General features: G+C 54.5%; 1 protein-coding gene across 1 annotated transcript in view; it reads right to left on the bottom strand.

Annotated features, from left to right (window-relative positions):
- The window catches only part of Sec24d (SEC24 homolog D, COPII component), a 75,898-nt gene extending 51,012 nt beyond the window's left edge, over window positions 1-24,886 (bottom strand). Inside the window, exons 1-7 of the mRNA XM_076864532.2 lie at window positions 24,769-24,886; window positions 22,338-22,495; window positions 13,286-13,418; window positions 5,737-5,885; window positions 4,527-4,691; window positions 4,251-4,375; window positions 3,818-3,929 (exon numbers count right to left, since the gene is read on the bottom strand). Of these exons, the coding sequence (XP_076720647.2) occupies window positions 3,818-3,929; window positions 4,251-4,375; window positions 4,527-4,691; window positions 5,737-5,885; window positions 13,286-13,418; window positions 22,338-22,455 (802 nt within the window). The 5' untranslated portion in view covers window positions 22,456-22,495; window positions 24,769-24,886. The remainder of the gene's footprint in view (window positions 1-3,817; window positions 3,930-4,250; window positions 4,376-4,526; window positions 4,692-5,736; window positions 5,886-13,285; window positions 13,419-22,337; window positions 22,496-24,768) is intronic.
- Window positions 24,887-25,396: the final 510 nt, after the last annotated feature.

Genomic DNA, 25,396 nt, shown 5'->3' with positions numbered 1-25,396 from the left:
AGAACTAAGGTGTCTAAAGTACGACCTAGGGTAGAACTAAGGTGTCTAAAATATGACCTAGACTAGAACTAAGGTGTCTAAAGTATGACCTAGAGTAGAACTAAGGTGTCTAAAGTATGACCTAGGGTAGAACTAAGGTGTCTAAAGTATGACCTAGGGTAGAACTAAGGTGTCTAAGTATGACCTAGACTAGAACTAAGGTGTCTAAAGTATGACCTAGGCTAGAACTAAGGTGTCTAAAGTACGACCTAGGCTAGAACTAAGGTGTCTAAAGTATGACCTAGGGTAGAACTAAGGTGTCTAAAGTATGACCTAGGGTAGAACTAAGGTGTCTAAAGAATGACCTAGGCTAGCACTAAGGTGTCTAAGTATGACCTAGGGTAGAACTAAGGTGTCCTAAGGTAGAACTAAGGTGTCTAAGTATGACCTAGACTAGAACTAAAGTGTCTAAAGTATGACCTAGGGTAGAACTAAGGTGTCTAAAGTATGACCTAGGGTAGAACTAAGGTGTCTAAGTATGACCTAGACTAGAACTAAGGTGTCTAAAGTATGACCTAGGGTAGAACTAAGGTATCTAAAGTATGACCTAGGCTAGCACTAAGGTGTCTAAAGTACGACCTAGGGTAGAACTAAGGTGTCTAAAGTACGACCTAGGGTAGAACTAAGGTGTCTAAAGTATGACCTAGACTAGAACTAAGGTGTCTAAAGTATGACCTAGAGTAGAACTAAGGTGTCTAAAGTATGACCTAGGGTAGAACTAAGGTGTCTAAAGTATGACCTAGGGTAGAACTAAGGTGTCTAAGTATGACCTAGACTAGAACTAAGGTGTCTAAAGTATGACCTAGGGTAGAACTAAGGTGTCTAAAGTATGACCTAGGGTAGAACTAAGGTGTCTAAAGTATGACCTAGGGTAGAACTAAGGTGTCTAAAGTATGACCTAGGGTAGAACTAAGGTGTCTAAAGTATGACCTAGGGTAGAACTAAGGTGTCTAAGTATGACCTAGACTAGAACTAAGGTGTCTAAAGTATGACCTAGGGTAGAACTAAGGTATCTAAAGTATGACCTAGGCTAGCACTAAGGTGTCTAAAGTACGACCTAGGGTAGAACTAAGGTGTCTAAAGTACGACCTAGGGTAGAACTAAGGTGTCTAAAATATGACCTAGACTAGAACTAAGGTGTCTAAAGTATGACCTAGAGTAGAACTAAGGTGTCTAAAGTATGACCTAGGGTAGAACTAAGGTGTCTAAAGTATGACCTAGGGTAGAACTAAGGTGTCTAAGTATGACCTAGACTAGAACTAAGGTGTCTAAAGTATGACCTAGGGTAGAACTAAGGTGTCTAAAGTATGACCTAGGGTAGAACTAAGGTGTCTAAAGTATGACCTAGGCTAGCACTAAGGTGTCTAAAGTATGACCTAGGGTAGAACTAAGGTGTCTAAAGTATGACCTAGGCTAGAACTAAGGTGTCTAAAGTACGACCTAGGCTAGAACTAAGGTGTCTAAAGTATGACCTAGGGTAGAACTAAGGTGTCTAAAGTATGACCTAGGGTAGAACTAAGGTGTCTAAAGTATGACCTAGGCTAGCACTAAGGTGTCTAAAGTATGACCTAGGGTAGAACTAAGGTGTCTAAAGTACGACCTAGGGTAGAACTAAGGTGTCTAAAGTACGACCTAGGGTACAACTAAGGTGTCTAAAGTACGACCTAGGGTAGAACTAAGGTGTCTAAAGTACGACCTAGGGTACAACTAAGGTGTCTAAAGTACGACCTAGGGTAGAACTAAGGTGTCTAAAGTACGACCTAGGCTAGAACTAAGGTGTCTAAAGTACGACCTAGGCTAGAACTAAGGTGTCTAAAGTACGACCTAGGGTAGAACTAAGGTGTCTAAAGTACGACCTAGGCTAGAACTAAGGTGTCTAAAGTACGACCTAGGGTAGAACTAAGGTGTCTAAAGTACGACCTAGGGTAGAACTAAGGTGTCTAAAGTACGACCTAGGCTAGAACTAAGGTGTCTAAAGTACGACCTAGGCTAGAACTAAGGTGTCTAAAGTACGACCTAGGCTAGAACTAAGGTGTCTAAAGTATGACCTAGGCTAGAACTAAGGTGTCTAAAGTACGACCTAGGGTACAACTAAGGTGTCTAAAGTACGACCTAGGCTAGAACTAAGGTGTCTAAAGTACGACCTAGGGTAGAACTAAGGTGTCTAAAGTACGACCTAGGCTAGAACTAAGGTGTCTAAAGTACGACCTAGGGTAGAACTAAGGTGTCTAAAGTACGACCTAGGGTAGAACTAAGGTGTCTAAAGTACGACCTAGGGTAGAACTAAGGTGTCTAAAGTACGACCTAGGGTAGAACTAAGGTGTCTAAAGTACGACCTAGGCTAGAACTAAAGTGTCTAAAGTACGACCTAGGGTACAACTAAGGTGTCTAAAGTATGTCCTAGGGTAGAACTAAGGTGTCTAAAGTATGACCTAGGCTAGAACTAAGGTGTCTAAAGTATGACCTAGGCTAGAACTAAGGTGTCTAAAGTAAGACCTAGGGTACAACTAAGGTGTCTAAAGTACGACCTAGGCTAGAACTAAGGTGTCTAAAGTACGACCTAGGCTAGAACTAAGGTGTCTAAAGTACGACCTAGGGTAGAACTAAGGTGTCTAAAGTACGACCTAGGCTAGAACTAAGGTGTCTAAAGTACGACCTAGGCTAGAACTAAGGTGTCTAAAGTATGACCTAGGCTAGAACTAAGGTGTCTAAAGTATGACCTAGGCTAGAACTAAGGTGTCTAAAGTATGACCTAGGGTACAACTAAGGTGTCTAAAGTACGACCTAGGGTAGAACTAAGGTGTCTAAAGTACGACCTAGGGTAGAACTAAGGTGTCTAAAGTACGACCTAGGGTAGAACTAAGGTGTCTAAAGTACGACCTAGGCTAGAACTAAGGTGTCTAAAGTATGACCTAGGCTAGAACTAAGGTGTCTAAAGTACGACCTAGGGTAGAACTAAGGTGTCTAAAGTACGACCTAGGCTAGAACTAAAGTGTCTAAAGTACGACCTAGGGTACAACTAAGGTGTCTAAAGTACGACCTAGGGTAGAACTAAGGTGTCTAAAGTATGACCTAGGGTAGAACTAAGGTGTCTAAAGTATGACCTTGGGTAGAACTAAGGTGTCTAAAGTATGACCTAGGGTACAACTAAGGTGTCTAAAGTATGACCTAGGCTAGAACTAAGGTAGCGGGAAGGAGGCCAAGAGGCTCAGGAAAGGCTAGAGGAAGAGGAGAAGGAGCTGAAAGGCAAGGAGAGGGAGGAGGAGAGGTAGATGTGGAGGCCAGCCTTGGCGTGGAGTCCTGCCAGACCCGGGACATGGGGCTCTGGCTGGGCGAGGGGAAGGGTGCACAGCTAAGGAGAAAATGTGGCGCCTCCAGCACTTCAGCATTTGCATGTGGAATTAATTAGATTAAGAAACTTGAAAAGCAATTGTGCCACATCCTAGATGAAATCAGCATTTTGATACAGCCACATTGGTGGCCAACCCCAGCACTTTCAGCAGCTCAGCTGAGTTCATAGGGCAAGTGAGGGGGACCACTGTAGACAGCACCACGGCAAAACCCTGGGGGCCTCAGCCTGACCTGCACCTAGGCCCTCCCTCGTAGGGTAGGGGGGCAAGGATTTAGACGCTGGATCAAAACAGAGGCTTCCGGAACAGATCTGGAAGCTCCAGACTACTGGGAGCTGCGCTGGGGCTCCCCAGGCTGAGGGCACTGCCCAAAGTGTTTGCTTCAACCCTGGTGAGAACACTCAGTAAAACCCCTGAAAACACCGTACCTTGGTCTTGAATCACACAGTCGGTGGTGACCAGGGGCGGGACCTGGCCTCTGGTATTGGTGGTATACACTTGTCCCCCTCTGGCTGCTCTGTCACTCTGGATCACCTGGATCTGAGGCGGGACACAGCAAGAGCAGGTAAAGGAAGCTGAGACCCCCATATCAGCAGGGGGCTGACCCTTCCTTCTCCCACAGGGGGATTTCCAAGAACCCCCCCCCCCCCCACACACACACACACACACACAGCCTGCCGCTACCTGGCCTGCCCTCCACCTTACAGCCCGGCCCTCACCGCAGGCTGTGCTCTCCCTAGCCTGCCTCCTGGGGCAATGGAGACTCAGGGTCCAGACTCCCGGAGGAGTGGCCCCAACCTCGCAGTCCAGGGCTGGTGAATGCTAATGGATAACGAGTCCTTCCAGGGAGACGGCACTCACCGGGCTGGGGACAGCATCGGGGTCCAGCTGCTTCGGGGGCTGCGGCCCAGCCATGCGCGCAGGGCCAGGGGCGAGGCCTCCAGGGTAGGACGCGGGCGCGCCCATCTGCGGGCCATAGCCGGCAGCTAGAAGAAGGGAAAGGAGGGTCACCGGCTCCTGGGCCCAGGCCCCTGCAGCAGGCTGCAGTGCGGACTCCGGCTCGCCTCGCCTTGGGATTCCACCACCCCTAAAGAGAGCCCCTGGCTCTGGAAACCCAGGCCCCACACCCGCCCTTACCCTGCGGCGGGAAGGCTGTGCCTGTGGCTGGCGGGGGCGCGCCAGGGCCGTTCAGCGCAGTGGGCGGTGGCGGCAGCACCCGGGGCCCGGGCTGCAGAATGGAGGGCGGCGCGGGCTGCGGAGGGCCTGGGAACGCGGGAGGGCCGGCGGGGACCGCGCTGGGACCTGCGGGAGACAGCGCCACTGAGCGCAGCCCGGGCCTCTGTGCCTCACCTAGAGACGTGAAGGGGGCACTCGGGGGCCCTGGAAAGCTCACAAGGGGCAAGAGCTGGTTCTGGTGACAGAACAGGGCTGACGGTCACCCAGGGGCATTAAGGTTATGTGATCAGTGCATTAGCCAAGGCTCGAGAAACGGGGCCTGCAGGATTCGTGCTGTTTCACGTATTAGGTAATCTGCCCTTTGACTAGGCGTTCTCATCCTGGGCTTGCTCCATCAAATGAATCTCTGAACTAAGCTCAAGCAACCAGAGAGAAGGGGTGGGCTGCTAACCCCCAGTCACACTGGAGAGAGCTGACAGCAGACTGTTCCCCTGCGACATGGAAACTGGGGAGACTCGACCCAGGGCCTCCTGCACCCGAAGCAGGTGCTCTACCTCTGAGCCACGCTCACAGCTCCAAGACTCATCCAGCTGAGATTGGTCAAACATAAGAAATATTTGCATGGTTTTTAAATGGATACTTGTAAAAAAAAGTAAGTTTAAGCAACATGAAACATTCTTGATCAAAACAGCTGGCTGGTGTCCCACCACAGTAGAGATTTCCTAGGCTGCCAGCGCCCAACTTCCAGGGCAGCTCTCAGAACCTGACTTTGTGCCGCCTCACGAGGCCCCAGCTTCTCCTCCCCCACGGTGGACACACAGAGTTTGAATGCACTGTGGGCAGTGAGCATCGTATTTCTATTTTGGGGATCCACAATAAACAACACAAGTTTAAAATTCCCTCACATTTCTTAGAATAATTTCAGTGTTCTAATGTTTCCTCATGAAATCAGCATTTTGTTTTTTGTTGTTCGGACATTAATGTAGAGAGTGCTGAGGCTCCTGTGGGTATCTGAAGGGTCATCAGGAAGCAAACTGATCACAGCCATACACAATACCAACTACTCAGGTGCCCGTGCCATGGAACGCCAGGGTTGGCGCTGCCTTAAAATGAAGAGCACCTCAGTCACAGGAGCCCACCAGGCAGGCAGTGCTGACAACGAGGCTGTTACCGTGGCTGTTGAGCTGCATGGCCCCAAGCTGGCCGCCCAGCTGGGTGACGGGTGACGTGGACGCGGGACTCGGGTAGGACGGCTGTGCAGAGGGTTGGTATGGGGCGCATGCGGAGGCCACACTGTGCACAGGGGCAGGGCCTGTGAATCTGAAGACAGAAAGCAGGTCAGTGCTGTCACCTCTGGAGCAAGTGGCAGGCAAAGGGTGTCCTGGCAGGCAAAGCCAGGCAGGTGGGGCCAGGAGCGTGGTGTGCCACAGACGAGCCTGACGGCGCTCTGCAGGAATCCTGCGGCACCTCCCCACGTCTCCACTCACACCTTGCATGGTCCACAGCAAAGGACACTTCTGAGGTGGATGCAAATCCGGCCTGAAGTCAGCGGGGAAGCTGAGCTGACCACAGTGGTGTGTGGACCCTGCCAATGGTCAGCAGCAGGGTGAGAAAGCTCCACGCTCCTGGCCACCTTCAGGACAATCCAGTTACGCCCCACCAAGCTGTGAGCAAGGCCACGCAGTTCTCTGTTCCAAGGCCAGCAGCACATTCCCTGAGAAATGTGGACGCGAGCGGAGCTGCCAGTTCTGGGCTGAGCTCCAGCGTACCTGCCTGGGGAGGTGGGGCCTGTCTGCGTCCCGCTTAAAGTAGATCAATTACAATCGAGGTTCATCGGCCACAGCAGCGAGGCGGTGCTTTGCACCCACACCATTGTGACTCTAGTCCTACGGGTTTAAACTCTGAGTAAAAATTAAATGTTCCCCAGTGCTGCGGTCTGATTGCATCTCCCGTCTGTGCACTGGGAAGCTTTCCCTAGGGCCTCACCCAGAGAGAGGCAGGGGCAGGGCCCGAGGAGGCCAGTGGCTTGCTGTGCCGGCCTGGTCACAACACTGCCCCAAACAACACCCTGATTTCTCCTCACTGTCCTCCATCAAACTGAATGATTTTTTAAATAAATCTTAATATTAACCTCCAACAAGCACTCTGTCGAGTGTGTTCCCAACAGGCCTTGAGCCTTGCGCTGAGTGGATGGAGAAGGTGGGGGCTTCCAGGCGCCTCAGGAGGACAAGCTCCCCCCTGGCGGGGCTTCACAGACGCCCAGGAGGGGGCCCTGAGAGTCAAAAAGGGTGTCCTTCCAACCAATCGAAACTCACTCAGATTCGGATTTCAGAAGCAAAGTTACCAATTTAAAAATAGAATAGTATTAAATAGCAGCAAAAGTCACTACCTATCAGACAGAATTAACAGGACACTTAAAACATACAAATTGCTGAATATTTTTTTCACTTTTGAATTTACTTTTCCCAGAGTCACAAAGCACGTGGCGTCGACATCTAGGTGGGAACTCAGGCTTCCAACCCTGGCCTGTGGACTGGGGTGTGGCCACAGGCACGCCACCTCACCTCATGACCCTGGGCCTTGGGATCACAACAGGCAGCAGGGAGGGCAGGACGGCCCCTTCCTCTGCTACAGAAACGATGTGGCTAAAGGGAAGAGCCAGATAGAGTTTTGTTTGGGGGCTAAGAAACATTCAGATACAGGTTTTATTTATCATTTCATTCAATGTCAGGAAAGGGCAGACTCACCACTGAAAGGAATGATCAATGAGAGATCGCCATCGGGTGATCAATAAGACGTGGAATTTAGCTCAGTTTAAACTTCAGCTTCTGAAGAGCCGACTGTGGCCCTGCTCCATACTTCCCCTCGAAAAAGTGCTTCTGAAGAGCCGACCACTGCAGCGTGTCAGTACCGGGACGAGGGTCTGCAGTGGCGGGAACCGTCCCAACCACAGCAGGCAGTGCCACCGGGCAGGTCCCGGAGCTGGGCCTTCAGGAGCAGCAGAGCCCCAGGAGGCTGCACAGGCCCCCGCCTCCCTACAGGGTGCCCCCTGGTCCACAGGAGGATGCACAGGCCCCTGCCTCCCCACAGGGTGCCCCCTGGTCCACAGGAGGATGCACACACAGGCCTCTGCCTCCCCACAGGGTGCCCCCTGGTCCACAGGAGGCTGCACACACAGGCCCCTGCCTCCCCACAGGGTGCCCCCTGGTCCACAGGAGGATGCACACACAGGCCCCTGCCTCCCCACAGGGTGCCCCTGGTCCACAGGAGGATGCACACACAGGCCCCTGCCTCCCCACAGGGTGCCCCCTGGTCCACAGGAGGATGCACACACAGGCCCCTGCCTCCCCACAGGGTGCCCCCTGGTCCACAGGAGGATGCACACACAGGCCCCTGCCTCCCTACAGGGTGCCCCCTGGTCCACAGGAGGATGCACAGGCCCCTGCCTCCCCACAGGGTGCCCCCTGGTCCACAGGAGAATGCACACACAGGCCCCTGCCTCCCCACAGGGTGCCCCCTGGTCCACAGGAGGCTGCACACAGAGGCCCCTGCCTCCCCACAGGGTGCCCCTGGTCCACAGGAGGATGCACAGGCCCCTGGCTCCCCACAGGATGCCCCCTGGTCCACAGGAGGATGCACAGGCCCCTGCCTCCCCACAGGATGCCCCTGGTCCACAGGAGGATGCACAGGCCCCTGCCTCCCCACAGGATGCCCCTGGTCCACAGGAGGATGCACAGGCCCCTGCCTCCCCACAGGGTGCCCCTGGTCCACAGGAGGATGCACAGGCCCCCGCCTCCCCACAGGATGCCCCTGGTCCACAGGAGGATGCACAGGCCCCCGCCTCCCCACAGGGTGCCCCCTGGTCCACAGGAGGATGCACACACAGGCCCCCGCCTCCCCACAGGGTGCCCCCTGGTCCACAGGAGGATGCACACACAGGCCCCCGCCTCCCCACAGGGTGCCCCCTGGTCCACAGGAGGATGCACAGGCCCCTGCCTCCCCACAGGATGCCCCTGGTCCACAGGAGGATGCACAGGCCCCTGCCTCCCCACAGGATGCCCCCTGGTCCACAGGAGGATGCACAGGCCCCTGCCTCCCCACAGGATGCCCCTGGTCCACAGGAGGATGCACAGGCCCCTGCCTCCCCACAGGGTGCCCCTGGTCCACAGGAGGATGCACAGGCCCCTGCCTCCCCACAGGATGCCCCTGGTCCACAGGAGGATGCACAGGCCCCTGCCTCCCCACAGGATGCCCCTGGTCCACAGGAGGATGCACAGGCCCCTGCCTCCCCACAGGATGCCCCTGGTCCACAGGAGGATGCACAGGCCCCTGCCTCCCCACAGGATGCCCCTGGTCCACAGGAGGATGCACAGGCCCCCGCCTCCCCACAGGGTGCCCCCTGGTCCACAGGAGGATGCACAGGCCCTTGCCTCCCCACAGGATGCCCCTGGTCCACAGGAGGATGCACAGGCCCCTGCCTCCCCACAGGATGCCCCTGGTCCACAGGAGGATGCACAGGCCCCCGCCTCCCACAGGGTGCCCCCTGGTCCACAGGAGGATGCACAGGCCCTTGCCTCCCCACAGGATGCCCTTGGTCCACAGGAGGATGCACAGGCCCCTGCCTCCCCACAGGGTGCCCCCTGGTCCACAGGAGGATGCACAGGCCCCTGCCTCCCCACAGGATGCCCCTGGTCCACAGGAGGATGCACAGGCCCCTGCCTCCCCACAGGATGCCCCTGGTCCACAGGAGGATGCACAGGCCCCCGCCTCCCCACAGGGTGCCCCCTGGTCCACAGGAGGATGCACAGGCCCTTGCCTCCCCACAGGATGCCCCTGGTCCACAGGAGGATGCACAGGCCCCTGCCTCCCCACAGGATGCCCCTGGTCCACAGGAGGATGCACAGGCCCCCGCCTCCCCACAGGGTGCCCCCTGGTCCACAGGAGGATGCACAGGCCCTTGCCTCCCCACAGGATGCCCCTGGTCCACAGGAGGATGCACAGCCCCTGCCTCCCCACAGGATGCCCCCTGGTCCACAGGAGGATGCACAGGCCCTTGCCTCCCCACAGGATGCCCCTGGTCCACAGGAGGATGCACAGGCCCCTGCCTCCCCACAGGATGCCCCTGGTCCACAGGAGGATGCACAGGCCCCCGCCTCCCCACAGGGTGCCCCCTGGTCCACAGGAGGATGCACAGGCCCTTGCCTCCCCACAGGATGCCCCTGGTCCACAGGAGGATGCACAGGCCCCTGCCTCCCCACAGGATGCCCCCTGGTCCACAGGAGGATGCACAGGCCCTTGCCTCCCCACAGGATGCCCCTGGTCCACAGGAGGATGCACAGGCCCCTGCCTCCCCACAGGGTGCCCCCTGGTCCACAGGAGGATGCACAGGCCCCCGCCTCCCCACAGGGTGCCCCTGGTCCACAGGAGGATGCACAGCCCCTGCCTCCCCATAGGGTGCCCCTGGTCCACAGGAGGATGCACACACAGGCCCCTGCCTCCCCACAGGATGCCCCCTGGTCCACAGGAGGATGCACAGCCCCTGCCTCCCCATAGGGTGCCCCTGGTCCACAGGAGGATGCACACACAGGCCCCTGCCTCCCCACAGGGTGCCCCCTGGTCCACAGGAGGATGCACACACAGGCCCCTGCCTCCCCACAGGGTGCCCCTGGAGGAGAAACTGGGGCTACAGCCCTTCAGAGGACACCAGTCCTGCTGCAGCGTGGACCTCCAGCCTCCGGAGCAGTGAGTGCGAGTTCTGTTGCTCATAAATCACCCGGCTGCGGGTTTTCCACCTCAGAGGCTCAAGATGGACTAGGACAGGCACAGACTCTGCAAGGTCTGACAGAGACACCAGGACCTTGAACCCCGTGGAGCAGGGACTGTGAACCTCTGTGACCCAACCATTGCACTCCACACTTAAAAACACACACAGAAAAACTATTAACTTATTTTTGTTGCTTCTTTTCTTCCTTTTTCATTGAAAATTATTTTCTTAGTAGATTCAAACATATTACCTTGAATTTGGGATCTGAGTCCCTTTTGCCTCCGATTCTTCACTTCCTCATCAAAACAGATCAGTTACAATTGACTTACTTCTGATCTTTTTTTAATACCTCATTTCACTTATTTGTTTTTTTTTAATGTGGTGCTGAGGATGGAACCCAGGGTCCCACATGTGTGAAGCAAGTGCTCTACCGCTGAGCCACAACTCCAGCCCAACTTACTTTTTATCTTATAATGTGAAAAAAAAAACCTGACTTTTAGGTTTTATCATACTTTTAAGCTAATCCCTCCTAGCAATAACCCTAGGCAGAAAACTGTAGTACTGCCTGTGAGACACTGATTCTGCCTCAGCCAAGATCAAGTAACACATGAGTGGGTGTGATTTTCTACTTTTATCTTTGGAATTGCAGTGTTTTAAAAACAAAAACTTAAATATTTAAAACTCAGTGTTGGGAGTGGTGGCGCATGCCTGTAATCCCAGTGGCTCAGGAGGCTGAGACAGGAGGATCACCAGTTCAAAGCCAGCCTCAGCAAAAGCAAGGCGCTAAGCAACTCAGTGAGACCCTGTCTCTAAATAAAACACAAAATAGGGTGGGAATGTGGCTCAGTGGTCCAGTGCCCCTGAGATCAATTCTCAGTACCAAAAAAAAAAAAAAAAAGTTAAATCAACACAGGACTCTGACTTAATCTTGCCTTTAAATTTTTTTTTTTTTAAGTTGTGGATGGACCCAACAGCTTTATTCATTTACTCTATGTGGTTCTGAGCATCGGACCCAGTGCCTCACATGTTCTAGGCAAGTGCTCTGCCATTGGGCCACAACCCCAGCCCTAATCTTGCTTTTATTTAACATTTGAGATTCAGAAAAAGTAGGATCTCCTTGATGGATCCTCTGTGTAGGAACGACAAAGACGAGATGCCGACTTCAGAAGCTGCCTGCCCTGTGCTGGTTGAGCCAGTGCTCTGCTGGGCCCACCTGCCGCTCCTGGGCCCTCAGCCTGCAGCACCATCTGACCCGGAGAGGAAGCACGGCAGCCCTGCCACCTGCCAGACCCACCGCCACCCCCAGTCCCACTCGGGGGGCCTCAAGTGAACCCAGGGGAGGCGACACCCGCCTGTGGTGCCCTGGAGGCCCAGCGGGAGCAGATTCCGAGGCTGTGTGGTCCTGGGAAGCCAGACTGTGCTCTGAGGAAGGACGGGGGCAGCAGGGACTGCCACCCGATGACAGGGTACCGAGTGCACAGTGGTTTCCTTCCCTAGGTCACCGGAGACCCAGGGACACCACGCTGGCCTGAGGTCAGGAGGCCACAGGCCTTCTGCGATGCCCACTCACAGGAGGCCACGGCTGTCCGCAGGCCTGTGGGTGCGGAAGCACCGTCCTGCAGCCAAGGACTAACTGGGACAGCCGTGGTGGCCCCTCCGAAGACCGCAGCCTGTCCTGCCTCCCAGGTCTCACCTCCAGACACCATGACACGCTGAGCGTGATGCCAAAGTCCAGCTCTCCCTCCTCAGCAGCCTGACCCCAGGGAGCAGGCCATTGTCACCAAGATGGAGCGGATTCACGCTGGTGCCATGACCAAGACCTTGTCTGCCAGCCTGACCCTGGTGTCTGGGATGTTCAGACGCCTGAGTTCACAGGATGTGGATGCTGGCCTCCCCTTTACTCTGGACTGAGGGTTCTGGAGCCCCTCTTCCCTCGGGCAGAGCATCGAAGTGGCCCCTGGTTCCTCCCTCCCCTGTGGCCTCCGCCAGGCTTTGGGGCTAAGGTGGAGGGTGAGGCCATGCAGGTCCCTCTGACTTCCGCTCTGTGCGCTAAGCACACTTAGGCCAAATGCCGCTCATCCCCGGAGTCCCCAGGCACCCTTCCTCTGTGGTCCAGGGCTGGTCTCAGTGATAGTCACCACATAAGCCCACGCAGGAAGCCTCAGGCTCCCACGCCCTGTCCTCAGGACATCACTTGACAGCACACACCTCCTTACTAGCAGGAGCTAATGGCTTTGGCAGGGTCCAGGTCTCACGGAGGCTCCTCCCTGGGACAGGAACCTGGGGAGGGAGCCGCAGGCGATTCTGGAGCAGTTCCTAGGTGCCCTGGCCCACAGCCTGGCTCTGAGGCTGGCAGCAGAAGCTCACGGGACAACACAGGTGTTTCCACAGGGAGGGCCTGACGCTGGCTCTGGTCCCCAGGGACAGTCCCCTGTGAGTGGCAGGTTCTGAAAACTGAAGCATCTCACACCAGGCTCCTCAGGCCCCTCTGACCGCTTTCTCAGCTGTGATCACAAGCACAGGCTGCTTCCTTGTTCCTCCTCTGCCAAGGGAAACCCTCACACAACCCCGGGCCTCACCCGGCTGCAACCAGACCTTTACTTCAGACTATTTATTGAGCACTTATTGGCACTGAGCTCACTCTGTGAAGGACCCAAGGGAGTAGGGCAATTTAAGTTTAATAGAGACCGTAGGCATCTAAAGGGCACAGAGTTCTGAAGTACTGAATGCGACCCAAAACTCGATCATGTGGCATGGAGACAAGTAGCTTTTATCTATTCTTGAATATCCCTTTCCCCTAACTTTTCCCAGGGCTTTGTTTCTGGGTAGTTTTTCAATAGATCTTCCCAAGGAATGGACTCCATGCAGAGGAACTTTCCTCCCCGTGAACATCAAGTACATAAGGCACCGCCCGGGAGATGGCGGTGTGTCCACACAGGTTGGGACCCCTGCTCACCTTTGGGGAGGCAGGCCTGGGACACTGGAGGCATGCGGTGCATTCTGGCCAAACTGCTGTGGTCCAGGAGGTGGGGAAGGTAGCATCACCCCCGGGGCAGCTGCCCCCAAAGGCCCTGGTGGCTTCATCATTCCTGCAACAGAGGGGCGCGGTCAGAAGCTTGTTCAAAGGCAGAGAGAAAACAAGGTGAGAGAGCACAGCAGGACGGGTGAGGAAAGAAAGCCACAGGCAGACAGAGCCTCTCTCTGAGGCCTGCCAGGCCAGGCTCCGGCCAGGCTCATCATCACAGTGATACAGACTGGAACACAAACAGCGCAGGACGGTGGGATGCAAACTGGCGCCACCACTCTGGAAAGCAGTAGGGAGATTCCTCAGAAAACTAGGAATGGAACCACCATTTGACCCAGCTACCCATTCCTGGGTCTACACCCAAAGGACTTAAAATCAACATGCTACAGTGACACAGCCACATCAGTGTTCATAGCAGCTCAATCCACAGTAGCTAAGCTAGGGAACCAACCTAGATGCCCTTCAGTAGATGAGTGGATAAAGAAAATGTGGTACATATGCACAATGGAATATTACTCAGTCATAAAGAATGCAATTATAGCATTTGCCAATAAATGAATGGAACTGGAGACTATCCTGCCAACTGAAATAGGCCAGTCCCAAAAAACCAAAGACCAAAATTTCTCTCTGATATGCACATGCTAACACCCCACAGGGTAGGGGGAAATAATAGAAGTTCATTGGATCAGAGAATGGGGAATAAAGGGAAAGAAGGGGTAATGGGAACGGGAAAGACAGTAGAATAAGTTGGACAGAACTTTCCCGTGTTTATCATGGAACCAGTGGAACTCCTCATCACGTACAATGAGAATGGGATCCTAATTAGAATAAGTTATATTCCATGTGTGTAGAACATGTCAAAATACATTCTGTTGTCATGTAGAGCTGAAAAGAATGAACAAACAAATAAGTAAATACATCTGCACATGGCGGAGGCACTTGGTGGAACACTGGGCCACACGGTGAAACCTGTAGTTATGCTACAGTGCACACAGGAGGCTGAGGCAGGAGAACCAGGAGTTCAAAGCCAGTCTCAGAAATGTAGTGAAGCCCTAAGCAACTTAAAGGCGGCTTGGTATGTGGCCCAGGGATTAAGCACCCTCAGGCTCAATCCCTGGTAGAAAGAGGGGGGGGAGGGAGGGAGGGAGGAAGGAAGGAAACAAACTACAGTAGATACCAGAAAATTCCGCAGGAAAACACCTAAGAGGCCCGGTGGAGCAGTCTCACACTAAGGAGGAAGGCGGACCTGCAGTCTGACCTGGAGTGGGAAGGGGCTGCTTCTCGCAGCCTGTATGGCCTCTGGAGCTCTGTGATCCCCAGGACCCCAGGGGCCCGGCTTGGGTTGCTCAGGTCCCAGCAGGCCAAGGGCAGGGACTGGGGGCACGTCCATCGGCGGGCACTCCTGGCAGTGGCTCCCTCAGCTCCGCTCAGACAGACCCTCCGAGGCCTCTCTGCAGCTCTGCAGGCATCTCTTCTCTCGGCTGCTGGGGAGGTGGTGTGCAGGAGGAGACCCAGCCCAGGTCAGAGCAGCCCAAAGCCCCACCTACACTCCCCAGAAGCTGCGGGCCTGGGCAGGGCTCTGTTCACAGCTCAGTTTCTCTCTAGAAAACAGAAGGAGCACTCCTTCCAGCCTCTTGGGGGGAAAGAGATGGCTCTCCCCTTCTGCCTGCCTTTTGCACAGCGGAGTGGTCTGCTTTAGCCGCTGCTCTCGGGCATCCCCAGTGACCTGGAGCCACCCTGCACTCCTCCAGGGGACCTCGGCCACGCTTCACAGGACAGTCCCCAGCGCGCTCCCTCCCACAGCTTCTGGAAGGTGTGCAGACAGCTGGGTGCTCCGGAGCAGCCGGCAGCCTGAAGTGGCGTCTCCTGAGTGGTGACACTGAGACTTTCACAAGGGTTTCTTCCCTTAAAGAGAATTGCCTAAACCAGAGAAATTATATCAACTTTATAAGCATAAAGTTTCCAAATACGACAACCAAATATTAAATACTATTTTTATATTTAGTTTTTAAACCTACACAAAACATTACGACTATGCCCGTTAATGGGGTGAGTGTGATGTTTCCATCATGTGTGCACCTGGCACTGGGGAAATCAGACTGAACATCGCTATTTCCTCAGCATTCATTGTTCTTTATGGTGGAAACATTCGGAAGGCCTCTGGGGCGTGAGGCGGGAGGTTACTGCCATCCAGGGCCTGCAGCCTGGCAACAGAGCCAGAAACCCTCCGGCCATGTAGCATGCTGGCCAGGATCAACCCACCCCGTCCCCCATCCCTAGCCATCGCATCCTGCTCTCAACTTCTATGAGACCAGTTCAGATTCTACAAATGAGTGAGGGCAGACAGTGCTTGTCTTTTTGTGGGGGAAAAAAAAAAAAAAACGACACCTTGATCTAATAGCTACACTGGGGCTGAGTGTGGCTGGTAGAGTACTTGCCTAGCACATGCCAGGCCAGGGTTCAATCCTCAGCCCACAACAAGAGAAAAACACCTGCGTCTTCACACGGTGTCCTGAACCTGGGCCCAGCTAAGTTAGAACATGAGACCAGCAGTCCCAGAAGGGGTCTGAGTGCCTCCCCGTTCAGAGGCTGGACCTGAAGGGACACTTCATCTTTCAGGGCTGACTTGGATCCCCCGCCTGGCAGCAGTTCCCCTGGCAAGGCCTGTGCTCAGAACTCCCTGAGGCCAGGGCCCTGCCCTAGGGCCTCAGAGCAAGGGCAAACACCAGCCCACTCATCACACGCGACTCCATCATCACAACACGACAGAACCAGGGCACTCTTGAATTTTCACTATGGACCTGAGAAACTGATGTGACTCCATTTTTGAGAAACCAGCCTCTACCTCAGAGCAAGGCCTGTCCAAAGGAAGGGGGTGTGACCCTTGTCCTTGAAAAAACCCAGGAGCACTCCTAGGCAGACAGCCCCCCTGCTGAGTTGTTTGTCTGTAAATAACAGGAGGGGTCTGCGGTGCCAGGTGTCCCTGACTCAGTCACCATAGGTGAGGGCCCATAGCAACCCCCTAGCAACCACCAATCAGCATGAGACAGGGAAATACCTGGGATGCCAGATGACGCCCCAGTAGTTTAGGGTGGTTGATAAATTGTTGGGAAACCATATACTTCAGAATGTACATCCCTCCTGGCTTAAACCAAACAGTTCAAACGAATCCCCCTCTTGTACTAACCAATACCTTTACCCAACTTGTTTCTGCCAATGAATATGCTAATTAATATTAAGAGTTGTTATTTGACTTTCCCGCGACATGAAATGATTTGCTGTGTGATGTGGTGACACACCCAAAAACCTATAAAATCTCACTGGACAAAGGACCAGGACTCACTCCCTGGGACCACTGCGTTGGGAACGGTTGAGTCCAGGCCCGAGCTTGCAGTAAAGACTCTTGTATGATTGCATCGGACTCAGCTCCTGGAGCTCTATTGGGTCCCACGAATCTGGCATTACAAATCAAGGTAGAAAATCTACAGCAGCAGCATACACATAATTTCAACTAGACATTACATGCAAGACAGGAAACAGGCATTCTTGTTTACCACAGGAAGGTAAGCAATCCATTTCATCAATCCCAAAGGGGTCTAGAGAATGGAAAACACTTCTGCTACAAACAGGAACTCTTACAGACAAATCTCACAAAAGGGAGTTCTCCCTTTCAAATGCATGGCAGTGACGCAACTCATTCTCACTCCCATCACCTTCCACTATCCCAAGCACCAAAGGACTCTAAAGAACTGGGGTGAGCAGAGAACAAAAGTACCCTGTGATCACTGCTCTAAGAGCTGACTGCCTATACCCTCCCTGCAAGACCCCAGCACCACGGTAGGGCTGCTGAGCTGCATGGTGGGCACAGGCAGGAGCTCTCCTGGGCAGAGACAGAGGGAAACCTAGGGATGGCTGCTGAGCTGCATGGTGGGCACAGGCAGGAGCCCTCCTGGGGCAGAGACAGAGTAGTATCTAGGTGTGGCTGCTGAGCTGCATGGTGGGCACAGTCAGTTGTCCTCCTGGGACAGAGACAGAGTATAACCTAGGGGTGGCTGCTGAGCTGCATGGTAGGGACAGGCAGGAGCCCTCCTGGGCAGACACGAGGGGAACCTAGGGGTGGCTGCTGAGCTGCATGGTGGGGACAGGCAGGAGCCCTCCTGGGCAGACACGAGGGGAACCTAGGGGTGGCTGCTGAGCTGCATGGTGGGCACAGGCAGGAGTCCTCCTGGGACAGAGTCAGAGTGGAACCTAAGATTGACTGCTGAGCTGCATGGTGGGGACAGGCAGGAGCCCTCCTGGGGCAGAGACAGAGGAACCTAGAGGTGGCTGCTGAGCTGCATGGTGGGCACAGGCAGGAGCTCTCCTGGGCAGAGACAGAGGAACCTAGGGGTGACTGCTGAGCTGCATGGTGGGCACAGGCAGGAACCCTCCTGGAGCAGAGACAGGGGAACCTAGGGATGGTTGCTGAGCTGCATGGTGGGGACATGCAGGAGCTCTCCTGGGGCAGAGACAGAGTAGTATCTAGGTGTGGCTGCTGAGCTGCATGGTGGGCACAGTCAGTTGTCCTCCTGGGACAGAGACAGAGTGGAACCTAAGATTGGCTGCTGAGCTGCATGGTGGGGACAGGCAGGAGACCCTCCTGGGGCAGATACAAGGGATCCTAGGGCTGGCTGCTGAGCTGCATGGTGGGCACAGGCAGGAGCTCTCTCATTGAGGAGCTATCTTCAAGCAGAGATAGGTGGACTGTATAGGTGTGTTGTGCTCCATGGTGTGGATCAGTAGAAGGTCTGTTAATACAAAGGCTGGTAAGAGTCCTGTCAGAGAGCCTAGCAACCACCCCAAACTCTGGTATCCTTGGGACCAGCAACAGGCCAGTGTGGGAGGCTCAGATGTGGCTGGAGGAGGGTTACCGTTTGGTTGGTGTCAGATTTCAAAGTTCTGTATTCCATTTGTGCTCCACCCTGGGCAAAGGGAATCAGCAGCACTGTTATCTGCAGAGCCAAAGTCTTCCTCCGGCCAGATTATTGATTAGGTAAGAAGAATCATATTCTTTACCCAGTAGTAGGAGAATCTTGGCAGGAAGGGAGCAGCACATGGGCAGAAAGCAGCCATGCTATGCCCACAGAAGACTGGCTGGGACATCAGCAGCTTCCTAAGATGGCAAATGCCACAGGTGGGTTTGTTCAACACCGCGTCCATTCCCTGCGACCTTGCCCCTGTGTGTCCTGAGCCGGAGCCATGCAAATTCCATTTTCATCCTGTCTGTGGATCTGGGTTTGTAAGTACTCTAAATTCAGCAAAGCCTCACACTCCTGGGCTGAGCTGCATGGTGGGTGGTGTCTCACAAGGTCTTTCTGGGCTAGAAAGGCAGCGACCAGGGAGAGGCACTGTGTAAGTCGTACTGCTCTGGGCCCCAACTCTTCTGGGTAGGCCTCTCCCTAATCCCCACTGGGATCCAGATGCTCATCAACAGATCCACTGCAAGGGATTCAGCTATCAGTACAGGTACCATGACCAACTCAGTATTGCAGAAAGCAGAGCTTGAAACCAGCATCAGAGAGTCTGGGGAAGAGGCGCGTCTGAAGCTGGCACCGAGGCTTCCTGCAAAGCTCGTCCCGCTGAGCCCCTGCTGATCCTTGACTCCCGCCTCCCGCAGAATGCCACTGCTCCTCAGTCAGGGATGGTTTTCCCTGGAAGGACCTCAGGCCATGTCTGGCACATCCTGGAGGGCAAAGGGCATCCCAGTGTCCCCTGGCAGGTAGAGGCCCAGGACACTGCTGAATCTCCCACAGCAAGCAGGACACAGCCCACCACACAGTGAGCTGCCCCCAGAAGCCAGCTGTGCCAAGCCTGAGGGGCCTGCTCCAGCAAGCAGCAGCTGCCCCAGTCCTGCCCACCCTGGACTGTGCAGAGCTGTCCACCTGGCGAGGCAGAGCTCCACCAAGCTGCCCATTGGACTGTGACCTGGACCATGCGGTGGCACTTCGTGCCCTTCATGCCTAGATCCTGACACGGCTCATTTTCCACCATAGCGCGTCCCTGGCAACAAAGGCCCTGGCCAGGGCCACCGCCCCAGCCAGCAGGCCACCTCCACCCGACAACGCCCCTGTCTGCCAAGGCACGTCTTTGCCCCCAGTCCGGTAGGCACACCAGCCACAGTACTGTGAGCGCATGCCCCACACCTGCTACATCCGCGTGAGACTGCGGCCCAGCTCCAAGGTCAGTGTGCTTGGTGCAGTTCCTCCAGATCCATCATACCGCAAGACTCAAGTGGGGTCTACCTTGTTCACTGTTTTATCACAAGTATTGTGATTTAACAGTAAATCTTTAGATTTGTTACACAGCACAAGAATTAAACACACACACAGAACTAACAGGCACTCCTGGAAACGTGACATGAGAAAACAGCAAGTGTGCTACTGGCCAGATCTATAGCAGAACAGATGCTTCATGAAACCTCAGCTCAGCTGTCTGAATCCATCAGAAGGCCAACAAGAAAAGGTGGGTAGAGTTCTAGGGGTAAGGAGCTTAAGTACAAACAGGAGCCATGGGGACCACACCAGGCTTTAAGCAACGCAGAGCCCAAATGAGACCAGCATGCTACACACTTCCTCCAGCTCAAGAGCTGACGTAGGGAGACAAGCAGCCCTGGACGGGCAACGACGTTAAAGACAGCTCGTCAGCCATCCAACAGAGGGACAGACCCAACAGAAAGAGCGGCAGGAGGGTGAAAAGGAGGGAGCAGTTGGGAAATATTTACAACTGCTCCAAAGAGATCCAGGACATCAATTGACTGGGGGTGGCTTTAAAGGGAGACATTCTTTTAATAGTGCAAATTTTTGGTGTGAATGACTAAATAAATGATGCAAAGATGTGATATGAAATGTCAGAAAAAAATAGGTTTCGATGAAACGACACTGAACTGTCCTGGACACGAGCTTGACGAGCTGCATGAACAGGGGGCAACGGAAAGCACGGCCCAGAGCCTGGGAGAGGAGACGCTGCAGACACAGCCTCGGCACGCGCACCTGAGGCGAGCGGCACAGCCCAGGGAAACAGGCAGGGTAAAGACCGCGCAGGGAGAAGTGCCCAGGAGGAGGGGCCCTCAACAGGGCCGTCCAGAGCGCAGCAGGAAGAACAGGACAGTGTCCCTCAAACATCAGATTCCAAGCAGACAGGGCAGTGTCTACCACCCTAGGGAGCAGGGGCCACCTGCAGAAGAGGAGGGACAGGAGGCAGCACTGAGGGCTCCTGGGCCGGCAGCACTTCCTGCAGAAGACGGCTGCGGACAGACAGGGAGGGCAGACGTCCCAGGCTATGCCAGGGTGTGGAGGAGCGTGGTCGTCAGCTTCCTCCAGGGCGAGCACAAGTCCTGGCCACAGTGGCGCTAATTCTGTGACCTGGGCAGGCCTCCTCTACCCGACCTCAATTCTCAGCTGCAAGAAGAGGGCTCATAAGTGGCTACGTATTGTCCCGTGAGGATTAAGATAGCGACAGAAAGCTCCCAGGGCCAGGCTTTTGTTTTAATATTTGCTTTTTAGTTGTAGTTGGATAATACCTTTATTTTACTTATTTATCCTTGTGTGGTGCTGAGGATCAAACCAGGGCCTTGCCCACGCTAGGCGAGCGCTCTGCGGCCCAGCCACAACCCCAGCCCCTCAGGTCCAGATTTTGACACATGATAAATAACCAAGAAAGAACAATCTGCAAGTACCATCACACACACACGCTGAGCAGGAAGGGACCAGTGAGGAAGAAGTGGGAGAAGGCGGTGCGCCTCCCACGGGGCCCAGTGTCACAGAGGATGGGCCGGCACCAGAGAGGTCTCTTCTGAAGACAGATGACGCTCCAGGAGGACTGACTCATGAGGGACTCTTTCCACAGGAAGCACACGGTCCAGAGCATCGCCTGCGTGTGCTAGGAACACCAGGGGCCCTGCGGAGCTCTCCGGCCCTTCTCCAGTCTCTGGACATCTTGGGGCCTGAGTCATCTCGTGTGTTCACACAGAGCCCTGCCCACCACAGGTGGTCACTGTGTGTGAGCAATGCCCTCCCCAGCATGTATGATCTAGCTTCCCAGAGCCTCTGGGAACCATAACTCCTCCTGGCTCCAGATTCTCTCTACTTGAGAACTGTCCCTCCTCAGTGTGAAGACACAATGAGGGGTCTATTGTTACCTGTTGGAAGCCCAGGAACCCGGGACCATCAGACCTGAAACAAGCTAATATTGGCTTCAGCCCTGTCCACTCAAGCCGGGTGCCCACAGCAGCCCTCTGATGAAGGGAGGTGCATGATGATGTAAACTGACACAAGAGCCCTCGTCCACTCCATCACCTCTGCTTTCCTCACCTCTGCCCTGAAAGGCAAGATTCTCCTCTGGGTATCATATTTCAAAGCAACCAATATTATCTAATCACAATTTTCAGGCAAGGCCATGACTTTCTTGCTGTTTTTACCAGTGAGGAGTCTTTGGTATGTAAATTCAAATTTTCCTAATCTTAACATTGATTTTATGATACAATTATGCAAACTACCTTAAAGAAATATATTCACTTTTGTTGAATGTTTACAATAACCTCACACCCCATCATCAACAAGAAGGATAAGTCTAACAATAAGAAAACACCCAAGAAAGATTCTATATTTAAAAACCAACTTGTGTTCCATGAGACAGCCCCACTGGTGATGCTGTGAGACCTTTTCCACAAAGCTCCCAGGGCCAGGCTTTTGTTTTAATATTTATTTTTTAGTTGTAGTTGGACACAATACCTTTATTTTACTTATTTATTTTACAACACGGTGTCTGGCAGCCTCTCTCAAGGGCTGGTTTCCATAGCCACAGGGCAGCACCATGACTCCGTAATGCAGAACCATGGTGTCAGATGATGACCCCCCACTCTTTCAAAGCCCCTCCTCAGAACATCTATCTTCTGACCCTGAAGGCTGAGTAATCACATCCAGGTCAAAATAGCAAAATACCTTACCTGGTAGAGAAGTGGCATGGGAAGGGTCCCCATAGTGTCCGTGATGAGGAGGAGAAAGGCCGATTCCTGGCTGGGACTGAGAGTAAGGAGGTGTGGCCACATAACCTTGTCGGCTCATTGTGAAAATATCATTCCCAAGCTAGTTCTAGAAAAGAGCCCTGCAACAGAAAAGCACTTATCAACAGAGGGTTTTAGTTACTAAATATCCAAAATACAGACACTGCTAATAAGTGACAGTTTGAGCTTAGGCAGAAGGACCAGATGGCATGTCACACCCTAAAGGGCAGCCAGAGTCCTCTGAAACCCAGGAGCATCACTTCAACAGTCGTGGGCCAATTCTCAGGCACAACACCTGGAAACATCTGCAGCGGCGGAGGCCTGTGGTGTCTGGCAGCCTCTCTCAAGGGCTGGTTTCCATAGCCACAGGGCAGCACCCTCTCGTGCAACTGGCCAACCACTGGCTGCCAGCCAGCTGTAGCTACAGGCTTTCTAACTTAAATCTGTATAGTGCTCTTCTAACCAGCAATTATAACCTGGTAGTTCTGACAAAGAGAAGTCAGCCCAGCAAATATAGCAGAAGATAAAGTTGGTCATGGCCTTATTTTGTGAGTCATGATTTGGCCAAGCTGAGAGGCAGCTACACCATTTCAAAGTTACCAGTGGTTTCTCAGTAGAAGACAGAATTTCTTTCTGATTTAAATGATATCACACTTCTAAGAACATAGCATCTGTAAGAAAAAAAGTGTAATTTCATGTGTGTGTAGGCGTAAACACTCCCAAATGTAACAGAACCATCTCAAGTCTCTCAGAACCCCAACATTGGTTTGCTTTAAATTTTTCATTTTCCCAGGTTTTCACATAAGAGACAGTTCATAGGACTATTTTCAAAAAGCATTTTATAACAAGGCAGAAAGTGTTCTAAATCCTGCCCCAAAAAGTGAGTTTTCAATCCATGTCTGCTAATACTTAGCTGTGTGACACGGTATGGTTGAAAAACCCTTCCAGCCTCTGCTCTTTTAGAAAAGACACCCCACCCCTGTCCTTTTGAGATGCATAACCCTGGCTCTGCAGTTTCTCTCTAGTCTCTGTACCCAGCATGGGCACATTGTTCCTTTTGCTCTAATTCAGTGCCTTTTAAGGAAAAGGTTGGTAATACCTGCTAAGACTTGGAATCTGTCTATGTCCAGGAATGAAATTCAAATTTAAAATCTGAAGCCCAAAGTTGGTGATTTGGTTGCATTTTCAGGTTAAAATATAAGTTTGTAAAATCAAAGCAAACAAGTACAAAATATGAGATGGCTTTGTTCTTGGACTGGCAGAAAGAGCGAGGCAACAGGTCTCTGGTCAGCTTTGTGGACCAGGGCTCTTTCCCCTCCTCCCACACAGTGGAGACAGACGTGGCAGGCTGGACTTCCTTCTCAGGCTGTAGGGAGCAAGTGGCTGGATACACCCTCCAGTAGCCCCCAGCTGGGGAGAAAAGGGGACAGGGGTGTTCTCTGGAGAGCGGGGAACCCCAGCCTCAGCTGGCCCTGGGAGGAATTGCTTCCTCCCCGCCCTTGCCACGTCAAACTTCCTCGCACCCCACAGAGTCCAGAAACCTGACTCAGCTTCAAGTGGCGACGTGGCAGAAAGCCACCTGGCACAGATGGCGTGGGGTCAAAACCTGGGCAGCTGCAACCCGGAGAGACCCCAGCCCCCTGCCTAGCCGTGTGCATCTCTCACCCTGGAACAAGATCGGGACTTGGTCGCGTTGCCATCCAGACGTCGTGAAGCTCAAAGATACAGTTGCCATTTCCACTAAGAACACCTCTAACGCGTTCTTCCTCCAAGAAGGAGTAGACGAAGTTAATACGGGAAGAGAACGCCCAGCGACCACACTGGAGGACATGGCCACGGGACTCACCATGCAGCTTCTTCGTCCAAGGTACGAGGGACAGGTGAAGTGCCCGCCCCCTGCCTCTGCTGGCCTCCAACCAGCCTGAAGACCACAGGCGGGGAGCGCCCCTCCCAGTCTGCACAGAGGTCCCTCCGACCCCTCCCCAGGTCTACACCCGGCCAGAGGACCCTCAGACTGAGCAGACCTCTCCCCACCATCTCTAACTTGCCTCAGGACCCAGGCCACCTGTGCCCCGCCATCATTTCTAACCCGCCGGGGGACCACGGGCAGTGGGTGTCCCCCGGCCCCCAATCTGTCGGAGGGCCACCGGCTGAGCGGGTCCTTCCCCCGGCCCCCTATCTTTCTGAGGGATGAGCGGGTCATTCCTCTGGCCTCCAACCTGACGGAGGACCGGCAGGATGCGTCCCTCCCCAGTCGCCAACCTGAGGACCACCGGGCTGGGCGGTTCCTATCCTGGCCTCCAACCTGCCTGAGGACCACCAAGCTGAGCGGGGGTCCCTCCCGCCGCCCGCGAGCTTGGGCCGAGGGCAGTACCTGAAGCTCGGCTTCTCGTGCCGGCGACCGCTGGCCGGCGCCTTTCCTGTTGGAGTCTCCACTCTCGGCGCCCGAGCCGCGCGGAGCTGGACTGCCACGTCAGACCCGCGGCTCAGCGTCGCTGGGCCGGAGCAGGCTCCCCAACGCGCACGCGCAGGGTCCGGGGGCGGTGCCACGAGGGCGGGGCCAGGCGGTGGGCGGGGCCCTGGGGAGGGGCGGGGCCCTGGGGAGGGGCGGGGGCCGCCGAGAGCCGCGGGAGCTGAGTCGGTGCGGCCTGGCGGTCGGGACAGCGACCTGGGCGGGGCGGGCCACCCAGCATCGCCGGGCGGCGGGACGGGGTTGCGACGGGCTGGCCCTTCTGGCCCTTCTCGCGCTCTTCCCGGCCTTCGCGGGTCTCTCCCCGCCGGCGGCCCACCCCTCTGCTCGCCGGGCTTCTGCGTGGGGGCTGCGGCGGCGGCGCCCGCACCCGGTGTGCGGAGACGGAAGGCGCCCGCCAGCAGCCTCAGCCGCGCGGAGTCTGCCCCCCGGAGACGCCCGCCCCTCCGGCTGGTCGAGGTCGGCCACCGCGCGGTCAGCAGAAGGCCTTCGCCCGTCGCTTTAGCTGCCCTGTGCGCTGCTCAACGTTCAC

This window comes from Callospermophilus lateralis, chromosome 8, assembly GCF_048772815.1.
Source record: "Callospermophilus lateralis isolate mCalLat2 chromosome 8, mCalLat2.hap1, whole genome shotgun sequence".
Classification (NCBI taxonomy): Eukaryota; Metazoa; Chordata; class Mammalia; order Rodentia; family Sciuridae; genus Callospermophilus; species Callospermophilus lateralis.
Note: the sequence above shows the minus strand (reverse complement) of the source record. Positions and strands in the feature narration are given on the sequence as shown.